At 34.9% G+C, this 20,367-nt stretch overlaps 1 protein-coding gene across 1 annotated transcript in view; it reads right to left on the bottom strand.

Annotated features, from left to right (window-relative positions):
* The window catches only part of CSMD1 (CUB and Sushi multiple domains 1), a 950,789-nt gene that overhangs the window by 325,553 nt on the left and 604,869 nt on the right, over window positions 1–20,367 (bottom strand). Inside the window, 1 exon segment of the mRNA XM_040059570.2 lies at window positions 17,603–17,724. Coding sequence (XP_039915504.1) covers window positions 17,603–17,724 — 122 coding nt within the window.

Here is a 20,367-nt window from a genome sequence, read left to right as displayed (position 1 = left end):
CTGCACTCACTGCAGCCCCTCAATGTCTTTCTCACAGTGAGGGGCCCAGAACTGGTCCCAGCACTCCAGGTGTGGCCTCAGCAGTGCTGGGTACAGCATGAAAATCCCTGCCCTGGTCCTGCTGGCCACACTATTGCTGATACAGCCAGGATGCCACTGGCCTTCCTGGCCACCTGGGCACACACTGGCTCATGTTAAGCCAGATACCAACCAGCACCCCTAGCTCCTTTGCTGCCAGACAGCTTTCCAGACGCTCTGCCCCCAGCCTGTAGTGCTACATGGGGTTTTGTGAACCAAGGGCAGAACCTGGCACTTCACCTCGTAACTCGTGCAGTTGTCCTTAGCTCATCAATGCAGTCTGTCCAGATCCTTCTGCAGATTTTTCCTAGCCCACAGCAGATCAACACTCCCACCCAATGTTGTGCCACCTGAAAACTGATTGAAGGTGCACTAAATCTCTTCATCCAGATTGTTGATAAGGATATTAAACATGACCATCCCCAGTACTGAGCCCTGGGAAACACTAATGACTAGCCACCAACTGGTTTTAGCTCCATTGACCACCACACTCCAGGCCCAGCCATCCAGCAAGTTTTTCTCCTAGTGAAGAGCACACCCATCCAAGCCATGAGCAGTGACTTCCTGCAGGAGAATGCTGTGGAAGATGGTGTCAAAGGCTTTACTGAACTCTGGAGAAACAATATCCACAGTCTTTCCCTCATCTACTAAGCAGGTCACCTTGTCATAAAACGAAAGCAAGTTGGTTAAGCACGACCTGCCTTTCATAAACCCCTGGTCATTCTGTATGTCATGTGATGGCACTCAAGATGATCAGCTCCATGAACTTTCTGGTACCAAGGTCAAGCTGACAGATCCATAGTTCCCCAGACTGTCCTTTTGATTCCTCTTGTAGTTGTAGATGTATGGATATTGTTCAAATTCAAATAATAGCACAGAAATGAGACAGTCCAAAAGATCTGTAAAATGATTTTTTCAATCTCATTTTCAGAAGGTTAAAAAAAAAAAAAAAAAAAAAAAAAAAAAAAAAAAAAAAAAAAGTAGAAATTTGTTGCCTAAATCAGTACTAGTATTGGAATTCAGTATAAATCTAAATAGTTGGCTAGTGTAATGTGAAACTGTGAGGTAAAATCCTTACATTACCTGGAGATACAGAAACTGTGAGAGGTCCACAATTTACTGAAGCAGAAGCTGGAGGCTAGGAAGGATTACTTGAGATGTAAGAAGTCTATGGTACACTAATTGAAATGTGCTTTAAAACACCCAGATGTATATCTTTATCCATTTGTGTCTAAAGGTGCTTCAGGTAATTGATCTCTCATTGTTTTAAATATAGCTAAAAGAGTTATTCATCAGACTGTCAGTGAAATATTTGCTTCAGGACAGATATTGCGAAATTACTGTGTACCTTTCCCTGATTATAGTTGTTTGATGAAAAAATGAACATGTATTTTCCCTTTAGATAACATCAGAGAAGAAAGGCTACTAATTTGACAGTTAATAACTGGCTAATGATCCGTAAGGATTTAATTTTCTACACATAGATTTGCACATATGTAATAGCAGGCATGCCTTAAGTTTTTCTGAAAGGTACCGCAAGGCAAATAAATCTACCTGTAAGTCTCTTCAAAATCACCTAATTACAAAGAAAAACACTGTAGACATAAAATATTTCAAAAGTTACAGTTAAAAAGAATGATCATTCAGAAGGCTGTTAACAGTCTGATAACTCAGAATAATACCAAAAATTATGTTAATTGTGTAAAAGACTGAATTAATCCATGACACATATATTCTGCCAGTGTGCATGTTCCATCTAAGTGCTTTTTTTGCCTTGGAAAAAACCAACTAAATGAAACAACTAACAACTAGGGGGTTGCAAAAATATATTCATTATAGACAATGTCCTGAATAAAGCAGGTTCTGAAATGACTTTGTTGTGTGGGATTTGTATTTGAATTTCATGAAGATAATATAAAATCTTAAAAGGAAATTTCTGAGTCTTCATTTGTTTGTCCATTGACCCAATCAAATTCTGCATGTAAAAAGTGTCTTCAAATGTCAGGCTCTTCTCTGTGTTATGATAGTTGTACCAGGAGATTAAAAATACATTCACATCAAGACTTTGATCAAGGGTGCACTTCAGAAACAATTTCCAGTCATCTGGTCTTACTGTGCTTTGATTTGCATCACAGAGCAGTCTCAAAGCAGATAGGTTCATCTCTTTTTGCATAAAAGTAAGATAGAAATTGTTCTCCAACCAGTAACAGGCATTCAGCCTAAAGAGGCAGAAAGAGTCCGCAGTAAGAACTCTGAAATATACACAGTGTGAACTCATGCCCTTAGCACTAAATATTCTGCAGCATAAAGCTGCTTGTGGTGCACTGTACTACTAATGCTAATGTAAACATAGCCTAATTCATTCTCTTAGGACAACTGTAGGCACTACTTGGATCTTATCCTATCTCCCTTTCATTTTCCCACCTGCTGAGATTCTGCTCAGGCTCTGCAGATGCAAGTTTCTACAAGATGCACCTGTGAAGTGAAGTTAAGAAAGTTGTTAAACAGATAATATGTTTGTCATCTTTACTTAAAATACCTAGACTTTCCTTCTAGAAACTTCTGGATTTTGATTGAATAAATAAATTAGATTTTTATTTTTTTTAAAATCTTCTTCACTTGTACTTGTTGCCAGGTACTTATGCTAATAAATAACTATGGAGAATGCTGCTTAGAAGAATGACATCTGCAGAGAGGCTAAAATCTGCATGAACAAAACTCTCCATCACAGACTGTGAACTCCATGAAAAGAGAGGTCTTTTGCTTTGCAAAACAGACCAGCCATAAGAAAAGAATCAGTCTGGGAGTCCAGAGAAAAAATAAACTTCTTATTTCCACAGCTTTGAACTTCACGTTTTGCATGATCGGTCATTGTTTTCTGCCCATTTCAATACCAAATTTAAAATGAGAACTGCTTAGTGATAATTTAAATCCTCCTAAGATGTTTTCCTCCTCAGGCAGAAAGCTGAGTTTCTCTAATGAGCTGGTCTCCATTTTAAACTTTCACAGCAACTAGAGCGACCTAAATCTCATTCTTGCAGTGAAGCCTCTGTTTATGCCTCACTTCAATCCTTAATACTTTACCATGGAGTACAAGTCTTTCCTTATACATATTTCAGAAATATCAGTAAGAAAATTATGTTCCAGTGATAACTTATTTAAACCACTAAGCTCCTCACTAGGTTAAAAATGTTTCCTTTTGTTGTAATGAGGAAAGTTAACACTGATGGGGATGAAGAGGAAAACCATCCTGTGAAATCTGTCTTCTTACCTGTCATCTTAAAAGGAAAGGGAGATCATCCTAACGGGTACTTCCTTTTACTGAAAGGCATGAAAATCTCAAAAGGCATGATGACCCCCATTTTGATTTTAATTTTTACCCAGTAAAGTACCTGCAATGGTTTAGGCTCTATTTTCTCTTTTCTTAGCAAGACAATTGAAATAAATGCCTTTCCATGTCCTGGAAAAGAAGCTTCTTCATCATGCCCCCTTCCTAATGTAGGAACTCATCCAGTGGTTCCCTCCTATGTGCATCTGTGGAATTACTACACAGATCATAATATGTCTTATGCTTGCTCTAATATAATAGAGGTGTTACTATAGAGCTCTAAGACATCATGAAAGGTGCAAAAAGAAGGCCTTTGAGAGCACAAAGGTGGCAACAACTTCATGCAGATACCTTAACCCCTTAAACAATTTACAATTAGTAATCAAGAAGAGGATGCTCCTCATCTCTTAAGAGCAAATCGGTATATTGTTTTGTGATTTAAACACTGATTAAAGTCTGTGAACACAAGCACCCAGAGAGTAATAAAGCAAGCTGGGAAATACATGAGTTTTAGGCTATGTGGTACAATTACAATTAATAAAAAACACTAAAAAAAAGGTTTAAAAAATAGACCTTGTTTAGCCTTTAAATCAGTAGAGTCCATTAAATGGGAAGGAAAAGAAAATAGACTCCAATTACTTAATAAGAGGTAATTCATCTATGATCCTAAAAAAATTGAGATTTATTATAGGAATTTTTTTATCTCAACAAAATCAGATTTTTTGAGACGATAATTTAAACAGATGTGAAACTTCATACAGCATTTTAGATTTCTCCATTACATATAGTTTTTCAATAAAAGAAACCAGCAGTAAATTTTAAGAAATTTTGTCATGCACAAAGGTTATTATTTGTCATTAAATGTGTAAATGTCTAATGAGGAATGGCTGAGGGAGCTGTAGGTGTTTAGTCTGGATATAATGAAGCTCAGAGGAGACTTTATCACTCTTTACAACTGCTTGAAAGGAAGTTGTGGCCAGGTGGATGTTGATCTCCCAGGTAAAAAGCAATAGTACAAGAAGGAAAGGTCTCAAGTTGTGCCAGGTGAGATTTAGATTGAATATTAGAAAAAATTTCTTCACGGAAAGGGTGGTCAAGCATTTGATCAGGCTGCCCAGAGACATGGTTGAATTAGCATTCCTGGAGGCATTTAAAGACCTGTAAATGTGGTGTTTATAGACATGTTTTAGGGGTAGGCTTGGCAGTGCTGGGTTAACAGCTGGACTCAAGGATCTTAAAGGTCTTTTCCAATCTAAACAATGCCTCAATTCTTTGAATAATTAGAACTTTCCAATTTGTATTTATGCATAAAAACAACAGTAAATACCAGTATACCCTCAAATGGAAACAGTATGTGTCCTTGAAATACATGCAACACCGGAAAAAAATAAATGTGAGTGTTAGAATAATTTTGAACACAGATTTGGTTTTACTTATGAATTTACTAAAATTCAGCCATACGGCAAATAATATTACCTTTAATTTGACCAGATATCATAAATAGAACAGTCAGTTTTCTCCTCAATGAACAAGAGGAAAACAAGAAACATAATTAGTATAAAATCACACTGATTTCCTACTGATACTTGCTCTTTTTTTATTATTTATTTTTACTTTATTTCCAAGAGTCTGATCAATAATATCTTCTTTTTTCCCCCAGAAAACTGGACTACATTCCTCCTGATCTATGTGAAGGCACAACTTCTGCAGTATCACCAGTTTATGCTGACTCAGACTATGTCTAATGTATAAACTCTACACAGGGTCATCACATTTAAAAATCTGAAAAAGTGAGATTCTGCTGCCCAGTTGTTCTGCTCTGCTCTGCATTGAGGTGGGCTCACCTTGAATACTGTGTGCAGTTATGGATACCACAATGTAAGAAAGATATTAAGCTATTAGAGTGAGTCCAAATGGGGGCCACAAAGACGTCTTGAGGGGAAGCTGTATGAGGAGCAGCTGAGGTCACTGGGTCTGTTCAGCCTGGAGAAGACTGAGGGGAGACCTCACTGCAGTTCCAGCTTCTTGTGAGGGGAAGAGGAGGGGCACACACTGATCTCTTCTCTGTGGTGACCAGTGACAGGACCCGAGGGAATGGCCTGAAGTTGTGCCAAGAGAGGTGTAGCTTGGATATTAGAAAAAGGTTCTTCACCCAGAGGGTACTTGAGCGCTGAAACAGGCTCCTCAAAGAAGTGGTCACTTCACCAAGCCTGACAGAGCTCAAGAAGAATTTGGACAGCGCTTTTAGGCATATATTGTGATTCTTGGGGATGGAGCTTGTGCAGGGCTGGGATTTGGATCCTTAGGGATCCCTTCCAACACAGAATATTCAATGGTTCTGTAATTCTGTGAAAATATCTACTTTCTCCTAGAAATAGGAAAATAAAATAGCAAGGCCTATAATCAAAAAATGATACAGAGGGACAAACTATTCAGTTTAAAGTATAAATCTCTTAAAAAAACAAAACAAAATAAAACCTATATACAACACACATTTATCTGTCAAAAATAAATAAGTCCAAAATATTAGCAAGAATAGGAAGTAAACCTGCAGTGACATTATATCTTTTGCTTTATTTGCATTTATGATATGAATGTACTGTCCTCTGGCTTAGTGAATTTTTTCTTCCTGTGACATGATTAAACGCTGTTTCAGGAACTCTGGTTTATACTGCTCAAACCCATCATAAAGGCAGTGAGACAGCACAGAAAACTGCAAAGTTCCCTGCCCTCTAGCCAGCACTCTTCTCTTGTCTCTTTAGAGAACACCTGAATTATGCTCAAGCTCTTCACTTGTTACCTTTCCAGTGAGCCTGAAACAGTGATAACAGCTATTAAATAAATGAAGAGTAAAATGTTGAGATGATTGCTGCATGAAAATGGTCTGGCCAAATTGACAAGCTCTGTCTAAGCCATTCTTCCCCTGGATACAGAGATGAGACCAGTAATTGAACTCAGCTTTTTCCCTGCAAATTTTATATCAATACTGGAAAATATAAGGGAAAAAAAAAAAAATCTTTAAACAGGTCACTTCCTGCTGAAAACATGGTGTTAATGCAAAAAAAACCAAAACCAAAACCAAAAACAAAACAAAACAAACAACAACAAAAAAAACACCAAAAAAACCACCCCAAAACAAAAAAACCCCACACACATTCTGCATAGAGGCAGAGTAATGATGTGCTAAATGAACACTTCTTATTTTCTAGTACATTAAATTAGCATTAAGCACTTGTACATCTGATGTGTAAAGCCTAATCTCACTTTTTAACTCTATGGGTAATATTTTTAGAAACATAAAGGGCGTGTTTTAAAAGGGTAGTTAAATTCTGGTTCTGCATACTGTTGCAAGGATTAACTATTGAAAAATTTAGAATTCTTTAAAAAATAGACATGTGACTGACTGATACCGATCCTAAGGCTCATAAACCCTAAACAGGGGTTTTAGATATTACCTGCTAAATTGAAAGCTATGCTTAAAGATTGCGTAAAGAGTCTGTTACCTGCACTGTAGCTCAAATCAATGCTTAATTACTCAATGTTCAAAGCAGGCTGACTGAAGATGAGGATAGGAAGGACCAGGTTCTTGGGTTTGGCTGTGGTGGTGCATCTAAACTCTTTTTATAAGTGCACCAAGTCCTGAACCACTGGGTTGTTTTGTTTTGTTTTGTTTTTTTATAACATACTTCAAGTCTATCCACGTCTTTCTTGGATCAAGTAGCTGACAAATCAGCATGCTAATCTATGTCAATCCTTTCACAATATACAGCAGGTGTATGAATACCTGTCTCGATTCTTGATGAGATCTCACTTTAGGACTGAAGTTTTGTCCCTGCTTACTTTAAAGTAGTATCACATTTTTTGTGCCATTTTGTATTTTCTAAACAGCTCCAATCAAAATGCTTAATTCACATTTCCAAAATTTTAAAACATTGCTTTGTTAGACATTAGTACCCTTTCAAACATACACATATATTTTTTTACATTTATGCTTCGTGTCACGTTAAGCATTGAGAATTCTAGCTTTTCTTTACTTAATGAAAGCCAGGAGAAAAATTTAGTCTTCAATGGGCTACAATACCATTTCAGGAGTTTACTTTGAAGACAGAAAAACTGTAAGGAAGTAAAATTAATTTAAGCAGTGCACTTAAACGCTTTAAATTATGGAGGCACCCATGCAGTTTGTTTTTCCCATGCATTTCAGCTATCAAATCAGACCCAGTGGGGCAAATTTTCCACATAAGACTTTGAAAATCTTTTCAATCTATCATAACTTACTACAAACCCTGTTATAATTCAAGACTAAGTAAAAATTCCAATAAATAGAATTACATCTATGCTCCCCCTTTAACATCATCTTCCTGAAATCTGCAATTTCCACATCTTATTAATATTTTGGTCTTCTCTTTGTTACTTTCTACAATAGTTTTTTACTTAAAAATATGAGTTTCCTGATCCGTATTACACCAAAGTGAGGTCATTAAATGAAGTCCTAAAAAATGTATTATGCAAATACTTGCAGGTTTCTAGTACTGTGATACTAACATCAAATCTATAGCAGTGTTAAACCAAAGTGAAAGGGATAGTAGTAATTATAAGAAAATACTAATATTTTTAGAATAAGTTAATTTTGTTCATATATATATATACACACAGTTCACTATGTAATCTGTGAATTTATCAGATTTTCCTATTATTCACCTAGAATTTATCAGCTGACATTTTACCAGTAGAAAATGTACTCAAGAAATTATCTACAAGAGAAAATAAATGGTGAGAAACCTATAGATAGAACACTAACTACTCATGTTCCAAAGCAACACAAATGAATGCACTTTGTGATGTAAAAAAGAACCATAAGAGCATAAAATATTCTGTAGAACTTGCTTCCTTGTGCAGTAAATGTGGTTTTATGGCATCCTCGTTACCATCCTCATCAGCCTGCACATCATCTGTACTAAGATATTTTATGCAAAATACTTGAAAAATTAAAATGCACAGGAAAATAAAAGGAATATAAGCAAAACATTCAAGGGCATTTTTCAGGTATGATATACTATCAAGAGTTGCAGACACTCCAGAAAAAATTGAGAAAAATGTCTACACATAAACCTTGATTTTTTTTATTTACAAATATGACAATTGAATTATAGTTCATATCAAGGGAATTACAAATAACTTGTAGAACAAACAAGGTAACAAAACTAAATGGAGATTTACTTGTAGGGTTTTATTAACACAGTGCCAGAATGTTCTCATTTGATGCATGCTCTGTAAGGAGTACTTCCTATCAGAAATAAAACAAACCTGAATTAAATGACAGAATAGTAATGATGGCATGTTGCTCTATTTATATATTTGTATTATGCAAGTAAAACATTCCAATGTTTATTTGCATGTGTATATATGTTCAGGAGTAATTACAAATATATTGATTTGAATTCAATACTATGTGGAAAGAAAGTGTCCTGTATTTAGGTATACTTCATGTATATTCAGCTGTGGCTCAGGAAGATGAATTAATTCTGTTTAATAAAGTTGCTTGAATCCCTTTTACGATGACGAAATTGAGTGCAGATATTTTGTGTGTGTGTGTGTAATAATATCTCACAACAATAACTGGTACTTTGCTATTGAAACAGGGGGGCTAAAAGTCAGAGGGTGATCAATTAGGGTAATAGTCTGAACAATGTATCCTCCTCAACAATTGCTGGGCTTGCAAGAGGAGTCAAGGCCACTGCTTGCAGCAGCAAGATGAAAGAATGCGAGGCTAGCAGATAAGAAAGAAACTGTCTACTTGAGGCAGTGATAATAAAGACTGTTATGACCAAGGCTAGCCTTGCGGCTGGAACTGTGACCAAGACAGTGAGCATGCACAAGAGGACGGGGAAAAAAGTTCAGCGAGAGGAAGGCTTGTATTACTTCATCATGGAGACCACCAGTGACCACCGGAGGGCATTGAACAGGGGCAAAAAACATATAAATTCATCTCAATATAAAGCGAGAATAGGCGGGGTTCAGTAATAAATATGTATAGACAACTTAATTCATATGTAACATTTTAGAGAATATGCAGGGAGAAAGGTAACTCTTTGGAGTTGAGCATGCCTTTGGGAAAGATCCCGAATTGCGCCTGGTGCCGACAGAAATATATACCTACTCTTCAACTAACTCTTAACAGTTGTGGGGTCTTTTTTTCTGCAAATCGGTTATGCTGAATAGTATTGCAATTACATTAACAAACTATGAATAAAAGCTTTTTGTTTTGTTCTGGCTAAAATTAAAAGTTAACATTTCATCTGACCATTCTTTTATCAGTTTTTAAGCAGCATTTAAATGATTAAAATTATTAAGATTCTGTATTTGAACACTGTATACAAATCCTTTGATTTCTGAAAATATATAAAGTGAAAAGAAAGAAAATATTAAAGCTAAACCAGAAAAAATATATTGTTGGAGATAAAAATAACAAAAAAAGAAGAAACTGAGGCAGATTAAAATGAAAGGAAAAATCACAGGGGAGGAAGGAAACAGTGGAGGAATTTGAAGTGCATGAGCAGCTAATAAAATTCTCTAAGGAAAAACTGGAGGCAACAACCCAACACTCAGCAACAAGTGAAGTATGTATATGGCAGTGGTTGGATAATAAATGTCAATGATGAAAGTGAAACTGTAAATTTTTTTTTTAATAGGTTTTTTTTCCCACTTTTTAATCTTGAAAGACTATCTCTGATAATTAGAAAACAAAAGGGCACTTGTGTGTTAATCAATTTTGAATGGAAGGGGGTGTACTTTTCTGAGTAGGGGATTATTTTAGTTATAAACTAAAGGCAGGAAAAATGAGGAATAACCTGGTTTGGTTTTGTTCGATATAGGCCAAAATAATGAAGACGTTTTCAGATATACAGTTTGGAAAAGTGTATCTATGAGAAAGGCAAATACTTTTGTTGCATTAAGTATTCAACTAAACAGTCACAATAATGGATTTATATAATTCTGACCCAAGCAGATACAGAAGAAATTTATCACAGTGAAAATATTACATTTTGCTTTCTTTTGAAAGTGTCCTCAACCTGGCAATAGAACATGATGATACAGATGCATTAAAACTTTTAAAATGGCATAACTTTTTGTATTAAAAAAAAAAAAAGATAATTTTGAATGTTTTGATTTTGGGGTTGTTTCTGTTTTTTTTTTTGTTGACACTGTTTTTTTGGAAATTGAAACTGTTGTTTACCTTGAGGATTGCATTACCATCTAATACATGCCAACAGCTTCTCTGAATTATGGACTTACTGTAAAATCAAAGACAATATCACAGCAAATATACTGCTGTCTCCTTCTTCAGCTTTTCCATTCTTTCATGTGTATGCTTCTATAGTTTCTTTCCAGAAGTCTTACTGCTTGTTTATTCCCTCTAAATTGCCATTTCCAACTCAATATATCATACTTAGATCCATATGAGGCTCATAAAATTCACACCCTACAGCTAAATCTCAGTAGTGTGGATCTAGCTGATATCTTGAAAGCAAATATGAGATACTGAAGACAGCTAAAGCTCAGTAGTTATTCTCCTTTGCTCAAAAACAGCATGGAAGGAAGGTCAGAGGGAAGGTAGGTAATAAGAAACAATAACTGTCATCCTGTATTTGTGACAATGACCTTACGAGAGAAAAAAATTAAGTGTTTGGTGGTTTTGGCACTTAATGTTAGAAATCACCTGAGAAAAAGAAAGCAATACCAAAGAAAATTACACTAGAGGCAGCCACATTGCTCCTTCAGTTAGCTTTTCTTGCCAGGAAATTTGTTTGGATGCTTTCCTCATTAGATGGATATTGATCCCATGCATCCGTCTTCCACCACTATCCCCAGTTTGAAGGAAACAAGAGTCAAAATTTCTTATAACTAATGCTCAAATGAGACATCTAAACTCAAAATAGAAAGTTGTTTTGATCTGGGCTTATCAGTTTCACCAAAAGGTTCAGTTTCAGAATTAGATGTATTAATGTAGGAGAGATTTTCTTACACAGTTTTACTTAAATCTGGTATAACCCCAGCCCAAAGTAGGTTCATTTCATTCAGCATATGGCCATTATGGGACCCTTCCCATTCAATCTGTGTAGGATATCCTTCATCTCAAGTACCATACTTTCTTCCATACCACCATGGATATAATAAACATTATAGGCTGAAATTTTGAATGTCTGACTCCCCTTTGGTTCTGATACAGTAAGAGCAAGCAAAGCCCTGCATTGATTTAGTTGATCAGCCTCTTGTGCACTGCTTTAGGAGGAAGTGAAGCACTGTTTTGACTCTACTGACTATTTGACAGATGTACATCTAGTGCTATCGGAGTTTGTAGGTGCAGCACCCATATGTGCAAATCAAATTCCGTTCTAAATGTCTTCAGCGTTGAAACGGTGTCTTCTGTTCCAGCCCTAACATCTCATTCACATGATGTTTTGAAAGGTAGAAATATCAGCATTGTTAATAAAAATCATAAGTCCCAACACGTATACACAAAACACAAAAACCATCACAAATATATGATTTAAAAAAATAAACTGTGCTTGTTTTTTTCACAATATCTGTATTTTTTTATAACAGTTGTATGTATATGGAGCTCTGTGTTAAGTTTATGTACATGAATTCAAATTGAAGATGAACATATACTGTAGTGAGTCAGTTATATGTAACATATATATAACATGATTTTTCAGTATGTTTGCACATACCAAAATATACAAACACTTTTGGGGTTTTTTTTGAAATGTATTTAAGATTTACAAAACCAAGGCTACCCTGGAAGTCTTGTACAAGATTTTAAGACATTGAAAGTTAAAAATCTCATCCTTATAATGTATCAAGAGTTTTCTCGTGTAAATGCTTTAGATGTTTTGCATTCCAAAATTGTAATCCTTGATTATGAATAAGTTAAATAAATACACAAGCCTGTTTCAAGGCAAGAGGGAACGCAACAAGTATTTGTTTATTTCATTACTAGGACCTTAATAATTTTAATTCTAAACTATGTGAATTCTTTGTCAATGATGCCATAGCCATCTAGAACCAAATTTATTTGCCATTCCATTAAAAAAAAAAAAAAAAAGTTTAAATATAAGCATGTGCATTCACAGATGGCACAAAGCTTTAACACTGTATGAAGTAGATAAGAGAATAAAAATTGCTTTCATTTTTCACCTGCAATGGGAAATAACTCTTTCAGAAAGGTGTTACTGTATTTGTATGATCTGTTGATCTGTATGATGGCACAGGATGTACAAATGACACAATCCTTATTTCACAATAACTATCCTTCATTCTATTAAATCATTCCTAATAATTTTGAAATAGTAATTTACTAAATCACCAGTATGAAACTGTACATTGCCATGAATAAACAAAAGTTTAGTGAAAGTAGTTCTTAGATCTACATATTTTTGATCCTCAAGATGTCTGCAACTTAAAAAGCTGACATAGAGTAAGAGAGGATAAATTCTACAGTTAAAAATCAATTTTATTAGGGTTATGGTAATAATCTCTTAGGGATGAGTTATCTGGTGCTCAATAAGAGATTCTTCCCCAGAGTATAGTTACACTGTGGGTTCTGTAGATGTTAAATCTCTCCTTTTATGTGTGGCAGGATGATGTCATCAGCCATTTAGAGGGACAGGAGCCTTGTCTATAATGAAATTTTGAAGAAACTAACTATTTAAGGGCATGTTTTCAAAAATCCCACTCTAATATTAAGCCTCCTAATTGGACAAAACATAGGTTCTGAATTCATTTCAGAGTATTATATATGCATAAGCTATTTATAGGGAAGACCATTGTCACTAACAGATCATGTCTGAGCTACCAGAGACTTTTGAAACAATCCATGAGTCAGCAAGATAATCTCACTCAACCCCCTTCAAATTATCATATGCTGCCTAGTAAGATTGCTCTTTTAGAGCATATTGCAAGAATGAATTATCTTAAAATACATTATCTCAAAATCGACTGTAACAGTATGTGAATTCTCTAGGTGTGAACTGTGGTAAGATTTCCTGAATAAAAATGTTGTCTTGGAGTTCCCCAGGTATGTACTTTGAAAGGCAATAAATCAGAAATACCACTTTATACCAAGATATTTTTATATGAACATATTGAGGGCATAATCCAACTTTATAAAAATACCTGAGAGCTCAGACCCATAAAACTGTATGTGAAGTTTCCCACTCTCACTATAATTAATTTCAATGTCTTCAGTTGCAGCAATTCTAATGAATAACTTTTTACTTTATATAGAAAATGAAGTTGCTAGGCTCAAATTCTACACAGATATTTAATATATATGTGCTTTGTATGGTGCAGAAAGTACATCCTTCAAAAAACAAAACAAAACAAAACAAAAAAAACCCTGTAATTGGGACACAGTCTTTATTTACCAGGTCATTAAACTTAGAATTTTTGCAGCCCGTAGCCCATCTACTATACCACAATCAGCAATCAATCAGGAAAATATTGGGCAAAATTAGGTATCATTGCTGAAGCAGCAATGCAATAATGCAACAAATCTTGCCATCCAATGGACACTGGGGCTGAAAAATGGAGCCCTTGCAATGCTACCATAAAACAATGAAAGCAGCAGGAAATCCAAGGTAGCAAGTACACACAGTGGAGAAGGAATTGAAACAGCAGGGGGTAGAGGCAAGGTTAGTACATTAGCTAATGAGATTATACTAACAGTAAGAAAGAGGTAAAGAGAACACATCAGTAAGTCCTCAAAAGAGTTCAAAGTAACTGATTCTAGAAAGCTGAGAAATTTTATAACAGAAGAGCTAAAATGATGAAGAGTTGTAAAGAGTTACAGCATGTACTTGACACAGTCAGAGGAGCACCATAAAGTTGTATTTGCAAGTACTAAAAGTCTAATAAATGACTCAGTAGGATGCTGATACAAGCTACAACAGTGGGATCCAGAGGAAACAAATGGTTAAGGGAAAAAATCAACTCTTCAAAATAAGCAGGAATGCCTTTGAACAAGAGAAGACTCAAATTTAGATTTCTGTGTTGCTCAGCAAAAGGCAAATAAATGTCAGAAAAACATTTAACTAAAAATGATTTTGATATAGTTGGCTAAGACCTAGAACTGTGCTACTGTCTATGTAGGATGTTGAAATTTGTTTTTGTTTTGAGTTGGCATTAAAAATCTGCCCCCACGACAGCACCAGTATGAAACAAATTGAAAAATGTGTCCATTAAAAACAGAAACAAACCAAAAAAACCCCTAAAATATTCCAGATTATTATGCTTTGGGGGTGGAGTTCTGGGGTGTTGTTTGTTTGTTTGTTTGTTTGGTTGGTCTGGTTTTTAGTTTGTTTCTTACTTTGTTTGGTTTGGGTTTTTCTTTTGCGGGGGGAGTGAAGAGGGTTGGAAGGAAACCTCCTAGGTAACTTCTTTAACTGCATTAACCTCTGCAAACTGATCAGAATGTTATGTTAAGAGAAAACACTATCTTATCTTGTAAAATTCTGTTTGCAAACTAACCTGATAAAAGGCCACATATTCACTTTTAGAGTAAATCAAAAGTAATCTATGATACAGAGTAACAGCATGTCATAAACGGTCTGCCTCCTTAGAAAAGAAAACCAACAGGACCCTAAGCATTCTGATAAATATTTTCAAATCTGCAAGTCAAAAGAGTAGATTCCTCAAAGTAATTTTAAAATCTGATCTTCAATAAACAGTTCAATTTTTGAGAGTTCTGTCTTTCTAAACTCCAAGAAAAGTCAAGGGTGAAAATCTGCAAAACTCTTAGCATATCTTAAAATAATTTCATTGTTTTGGAAACTTGAAATTTATTTTGATAGTTGATTTTTTAAGTTCATAGATTTCAAAATGCTTGCAAGATTTTTTTTTTTTTAATTTTTTTTTTTTTTTAAGAAGTAGGGTTCCAATCAATCGGATATTTTATAAAGTAAAAGGTTTTCCTTTCACGTCTTTTATTAACTGAAAGGGTGTGTGTTAATCCAGATGCAGTTGTTTGGGGACAGAAATCCTGATTAAGTTGATGTAGACTTTATGTGGAAGCAACCTAACAATACTGTAAGCCTTAAATAAGTTTGATTTTAAGACTTTACATTTACATTCTCCATGGTCTTAAAGCAACTACAGTCTATCCAAGAGATATCAAATTAAGAAAATTGCTTCTTGGTTGCACTGCTAGACAAATCCAAGTTCAATAAAAAGACAACTCATTCAATATTGCCTGTTCTGCCAAAAATGAAAGACTTAAAAGTTATGCCTCTTTTTCTCATACTGTGATTATCAGTCAGTGTGTCTAGTCTGTTAGTGTGTCTCTTCACCTTCCACACAGACGGATGTAACAAGGTTTTCTTCTGGGTGCAAGTTCCAAGTGTTTACTCAGACCACCTAATTTTAAATGTAACATAATTTATCTGCCCGAGTGTGCAATTCCTCCTGCGTATTCTTATATCTGATGAACTAGCAATCTGCCCACAGAACGCTACTTAGGAGTGGTGTTTTTTCAAGTCCAGTGAACATAATAATTAATTCACAACAATCTCATTAAGTTCTGTGCTACTAAAATTCTAAATTCACTGAGAAAGATACATTGTATAGATTGAAGAGAACATGTGCATTAATGTAGTAGATGGGGGTTTACTGCTTTTCATAGGTAAGCCTGAGTCTCCACAGAAAACATATACTGGACAGTTTAATACCATAGTCAGTATCAGTTTTTCTATTATTATAGTTAAACCACCTTCATTTTATCATAAATATGAAAAACACTCCTTAATTAAATTCTTGAAAACTCAAGGAAAAAAATTACTGAATAAAGAAAGCATTAAGACGCCGATACTCTCTTCTATTACCAGGAATTTAACTTTTTTTTTTTTTTTTTTTAATGCACATTTAATTTTTCTCTTACAAAAATATGCTCTTTCACAAAATTGACAACACACTACAGCATATAAATTTGAGTAGATTAAAATTTCAGACATTTTCCATAATTTAAATGCCTTTCTATATTTAAAAATGTAATGTATTTAATAATTTCTATAAAATGCAATGATTTTAAAGTCAAAGGACTTCCAGGAGAAATTCTCACATCTAATTGCTATTCTAAATGAAATGCAATAGTTCTAAATAACAGTTCTAAATAAAATATAAACAACTTTTTCTGTTCAGCAAGAAGAACCACTACAGTAAAATCTTTCTCAATATAGTTTTGTATTTTTGCCTGTTTTTCCTGAATACATATTTTCACTGAGCCACACTGAATCCTCTTTAAGAAAAAAAGTGAACTTAATTAATTTCACAAAGCAACAGTATTTACATCCCAAAAATATTCTATGAAAGCATGCAGCATATTTATCTTTTCTGCAGCTAAATATTTTCACTTATTTATAGTAAGATAAATATTTTTTCCTTAACATCTTTAAAGAAGTCAGGAAATTGGTCTTCCAAAAAGCTGCACAGGAAATATCTGTTTTGTAATTATGAAAGTATATATAGATTGCACATTCCCTTACATAATGTAATTAATTTATTCAGCATTTCTTTACACAGAAGCACAATATAAGTAAAGCCTATTTTTTTTTTTTTCCCCTATAGGTAGGGATAATCCTTCCTTTACTGATTTTGCAGAAAAAACAGTAAAAATACTGTTATGACCATGATCTTATATTTAATTAGATGACTAATTCATAGTTATGTATTTAGAATCATTACTGGAAAAGAATGGATTAAAAAGAAATTATGTAGGTAGCAAAACAACTAATAACAGCTGTCAAAATATTTGCATGTAATGTCCAATTTTTATGCCAATAAATCTTTTGTTGATACTCAACATTAATTAAGTATCAAGACACAACCTGAAAAATTCGCTATTAACTCATTTAGCAATGAGGAATTTTGATTATGATTTTTCTGTATTTCTTTATAAAATGTATTTAAAACTTGTAAATTTTAAGTTAGACCTATTTCTCTGAGTGGACATTTTCATATATGCTGGGGTTTTTTTCCCTCTAGTGCCTAGTGTATCTTCATAACAACTCTGCTCCTTCTTGTGTTTAAATGAACATATAGACTTGCATGCATTCATGCATTTGTGCAAATATATATGAGATATTTTTAAAACAAATCCAAAACCCTACTGTTTCACTCGAGACAAGAGAAAAAGCATACCTTTTCTGGATCAGTCGTTGTAATGACCCACACGCAGTGTGCATTGTCCTCATATTGAACTGGATAATTTGGAGACGTGATAATGCCGCTTGGTCCACGTAAATTAGAACCACATGTTCTAGCTAAAATGATAACCAACAAATCAGATTGCTTTAGACTGGATGCTCTGTTTAAAATAAATATTATCAAATTGCCACAGCATTAGCAGAAACTTGCCATGAATATATTACTATGCTGATAAATTCTATAACAATCTCCCCTTAAAAATATTTCAGCCAGACAAAAAAAAAAAAAAAAAAAAAAAAAAAAAAAAAAAAAAAAACCACAACACCACCCTGAAAATTTACCTACAGAGGAAGAAAAAGCACTTTTCAATTAATCAATCTAATATTTACAGTACTTTATTCTTTCTTTATGTGAATTAAATTATCAAAACTATCATATCGATATTCTGTTTGGAGAGAGATTTACCCTTTCCAAGGGAATGGAGGGAGCCTTCTACCCATGAATGTAAGAAGGGCCAGTATGTGTTCTCCTTCATGATTTCCCCATGATTGGAGAAAGAAACACAGGTATCACAATATTTATGTAACTGTATGTCCTTAAGCTAAACATATTCTGTGGTGTCTTAGCTCTTTACACGGAAAGAAATACAATTAGAAAGAAAAAGATAAAAAATGGTTCTAGGCAGTATGTAGACAGACTTTGGTAAAGCGGATTCAGCCGTGAAACCACCACAATCTCTCTGCCACATTCAGCAAATCCAGACAGTCAGCATTTTGAAAATATATTACTTAACATATTCTGTTATCTTCTAAAGAGCATTAGTGATAGATATTGCAAGAATATTCAAATTTCTCAAAATATTTCAGTATCTAGAAGCATTTAAAAATAATTAGACATAAAATTTCCAGTGACACAATTATAGATTTCAGAATATTTCAAAATATCACTGTCATGTTTGTGGTACTACACCACTTTGTCAACATGCTAAACAGAGAGCCTAGATAATGTAATTTCTAAGTACTTAGAAACAAATCTCAGAATCTCAGAATATATCCATATATCTTTCACTATCTTCTGATATATTTTAGTCCCGTCAGTTACTTAAGTTTCAGTACAGGCAAGAGGAATGACTAGATTCTTTAAAAACATGGTCATTCTTTTTCTAAATATTGGAATAAAACACCCAACATATTTCTGGTACTTTAAAAAATTTAAATTTTCATCTTTCTCTGTGGTTGCCTCCATTCTAAAAGATAAAATATGAGTGTTTCTTCACTTCACGAACTGCTGGGAGGAAGCTTGATCTTCTCCATGAATAAACTGTGACTGCTACAAATAGGAAAAAAGGTACTAGATGAAAATAACCATCACATTTTCTATCCCTCCATCACAGCACTTGGTCCTTTGCTATGATGTTAAAGACTAGACTTTGAGAACTTGTTATTACAAGATTGATCAACTAGGGCTCCATTTTCAGTGAAAATGCATATGTCTGCAGGCAGATTGGAACAAGATGATCTTCAAGTTCCCTTCTACCCCTAATCATTCAATAATTCCATGTTTGTGACCAAAACTGTGTTAATAGCCACCAACCAATTTGTCTCAGTCTCATGGAAATCTTCTGTCATAATCCCAGCAGAAGTCTAAAAACCCACTCATTTACATAGGATACTCTGTGAAAGCATCATTTAACAGTTATTAAAAAGGTGTCTGTACTTAACAAGGAAAAAAGAAAAAAGTAATCAAATCACTTAGGTTAGAAAAGAGGTCTAGGTTACCTGAGTATAATGCTTAACTTACCACTGTCCAGTACATCACTAAACCATGTCCCTAAGTGTCACTAAAAACTAATCACATTTAAGTATGCCACACTATGCTGCCTACTAATAATAGAGAGAGCTTGACATGTTGCTGCTGTATTAAGCAATCTATAGTATTTTAAGTGAGGGATTAACAAGGGCAGATTCATGGGATCTGAAATACATGACATTTTTTTTTCCTAGTAACTTTGTAGAAACACCATACATCCAGAACCATAACTAGCGCACAATCTGTTGTCACTTTGGTCTCAATTCCTCCAGCCTAAGGTCTGCTACAGCAGAAGCTAATCCAGAGGTGAAACTTTGTAGCAATAAAGAAACCCAGCTGGTCCCTCCTATAGCTGTCCACAAAAAAGAAAGGCTAAGAAACATCTCCCTTGAAGAGAAATTTTTCAGTCAAGCTGTTACTCTTTCACCTTTCTCCTATTCGGACTTCCAAGATAAGGTTAAAAAGCATGGGGAGGGAAAGGGACAAAGCCAAGCAAGGGGTGCAGTTGAAATTCAGCCCAGAGGTCTGTTAAGGAAATGGAGTTACTGCAGAAGATTGGATAAAAAATGTTAGATAGCTTTGTACACTGCCTACAGAAGACAGGAATGGGTCGCTGTAAGGTTTTTGTGTGGAATTCAAGGAAACCGGGACCATTTACATTAGCACCACTCAGTTTCCAGAGTTAGTTTCTGGGGCCTCCCACCACTCCCTGTCTGTGACCCAGGTGTGGTGCTGGGGCGAGCCTGGAGCTGCACCACCACTGTGAGCAGACCCCAGAGGTGCTGGGGACCCTGGGACCCCAGCCACTGTTGTGCCCTTTCAAGTGATGTCATGAAACTGCCAAGAGCAAGATGATTCCTGTGATTTTTCATCAGATTCCTAAGTTTTGAGCTTTGTTAATCACCATTGTGGGTTAAATGCAAACATCAGCTTCTTCAGTAAGTCTTGTA

Source organism: Hirundo rustica, chromosome 3, assembly GCF_015227805.2.
Source record: "Hirundo rustica isolate bHirRus1 chromosome 3, bHirRus1.pri.v3, whole genome shotgun sequence".
NCBI classification, from domain to species: domain Eukaryota; kingdom Metazoa; phylum Chordata; class Aves; order Passeriformes; family Hirundinidae; genus Hirundo; species Hirundo rustica.
This window is presented reverse-complemented; position numbering and strand designations above follow the sequence as displayed.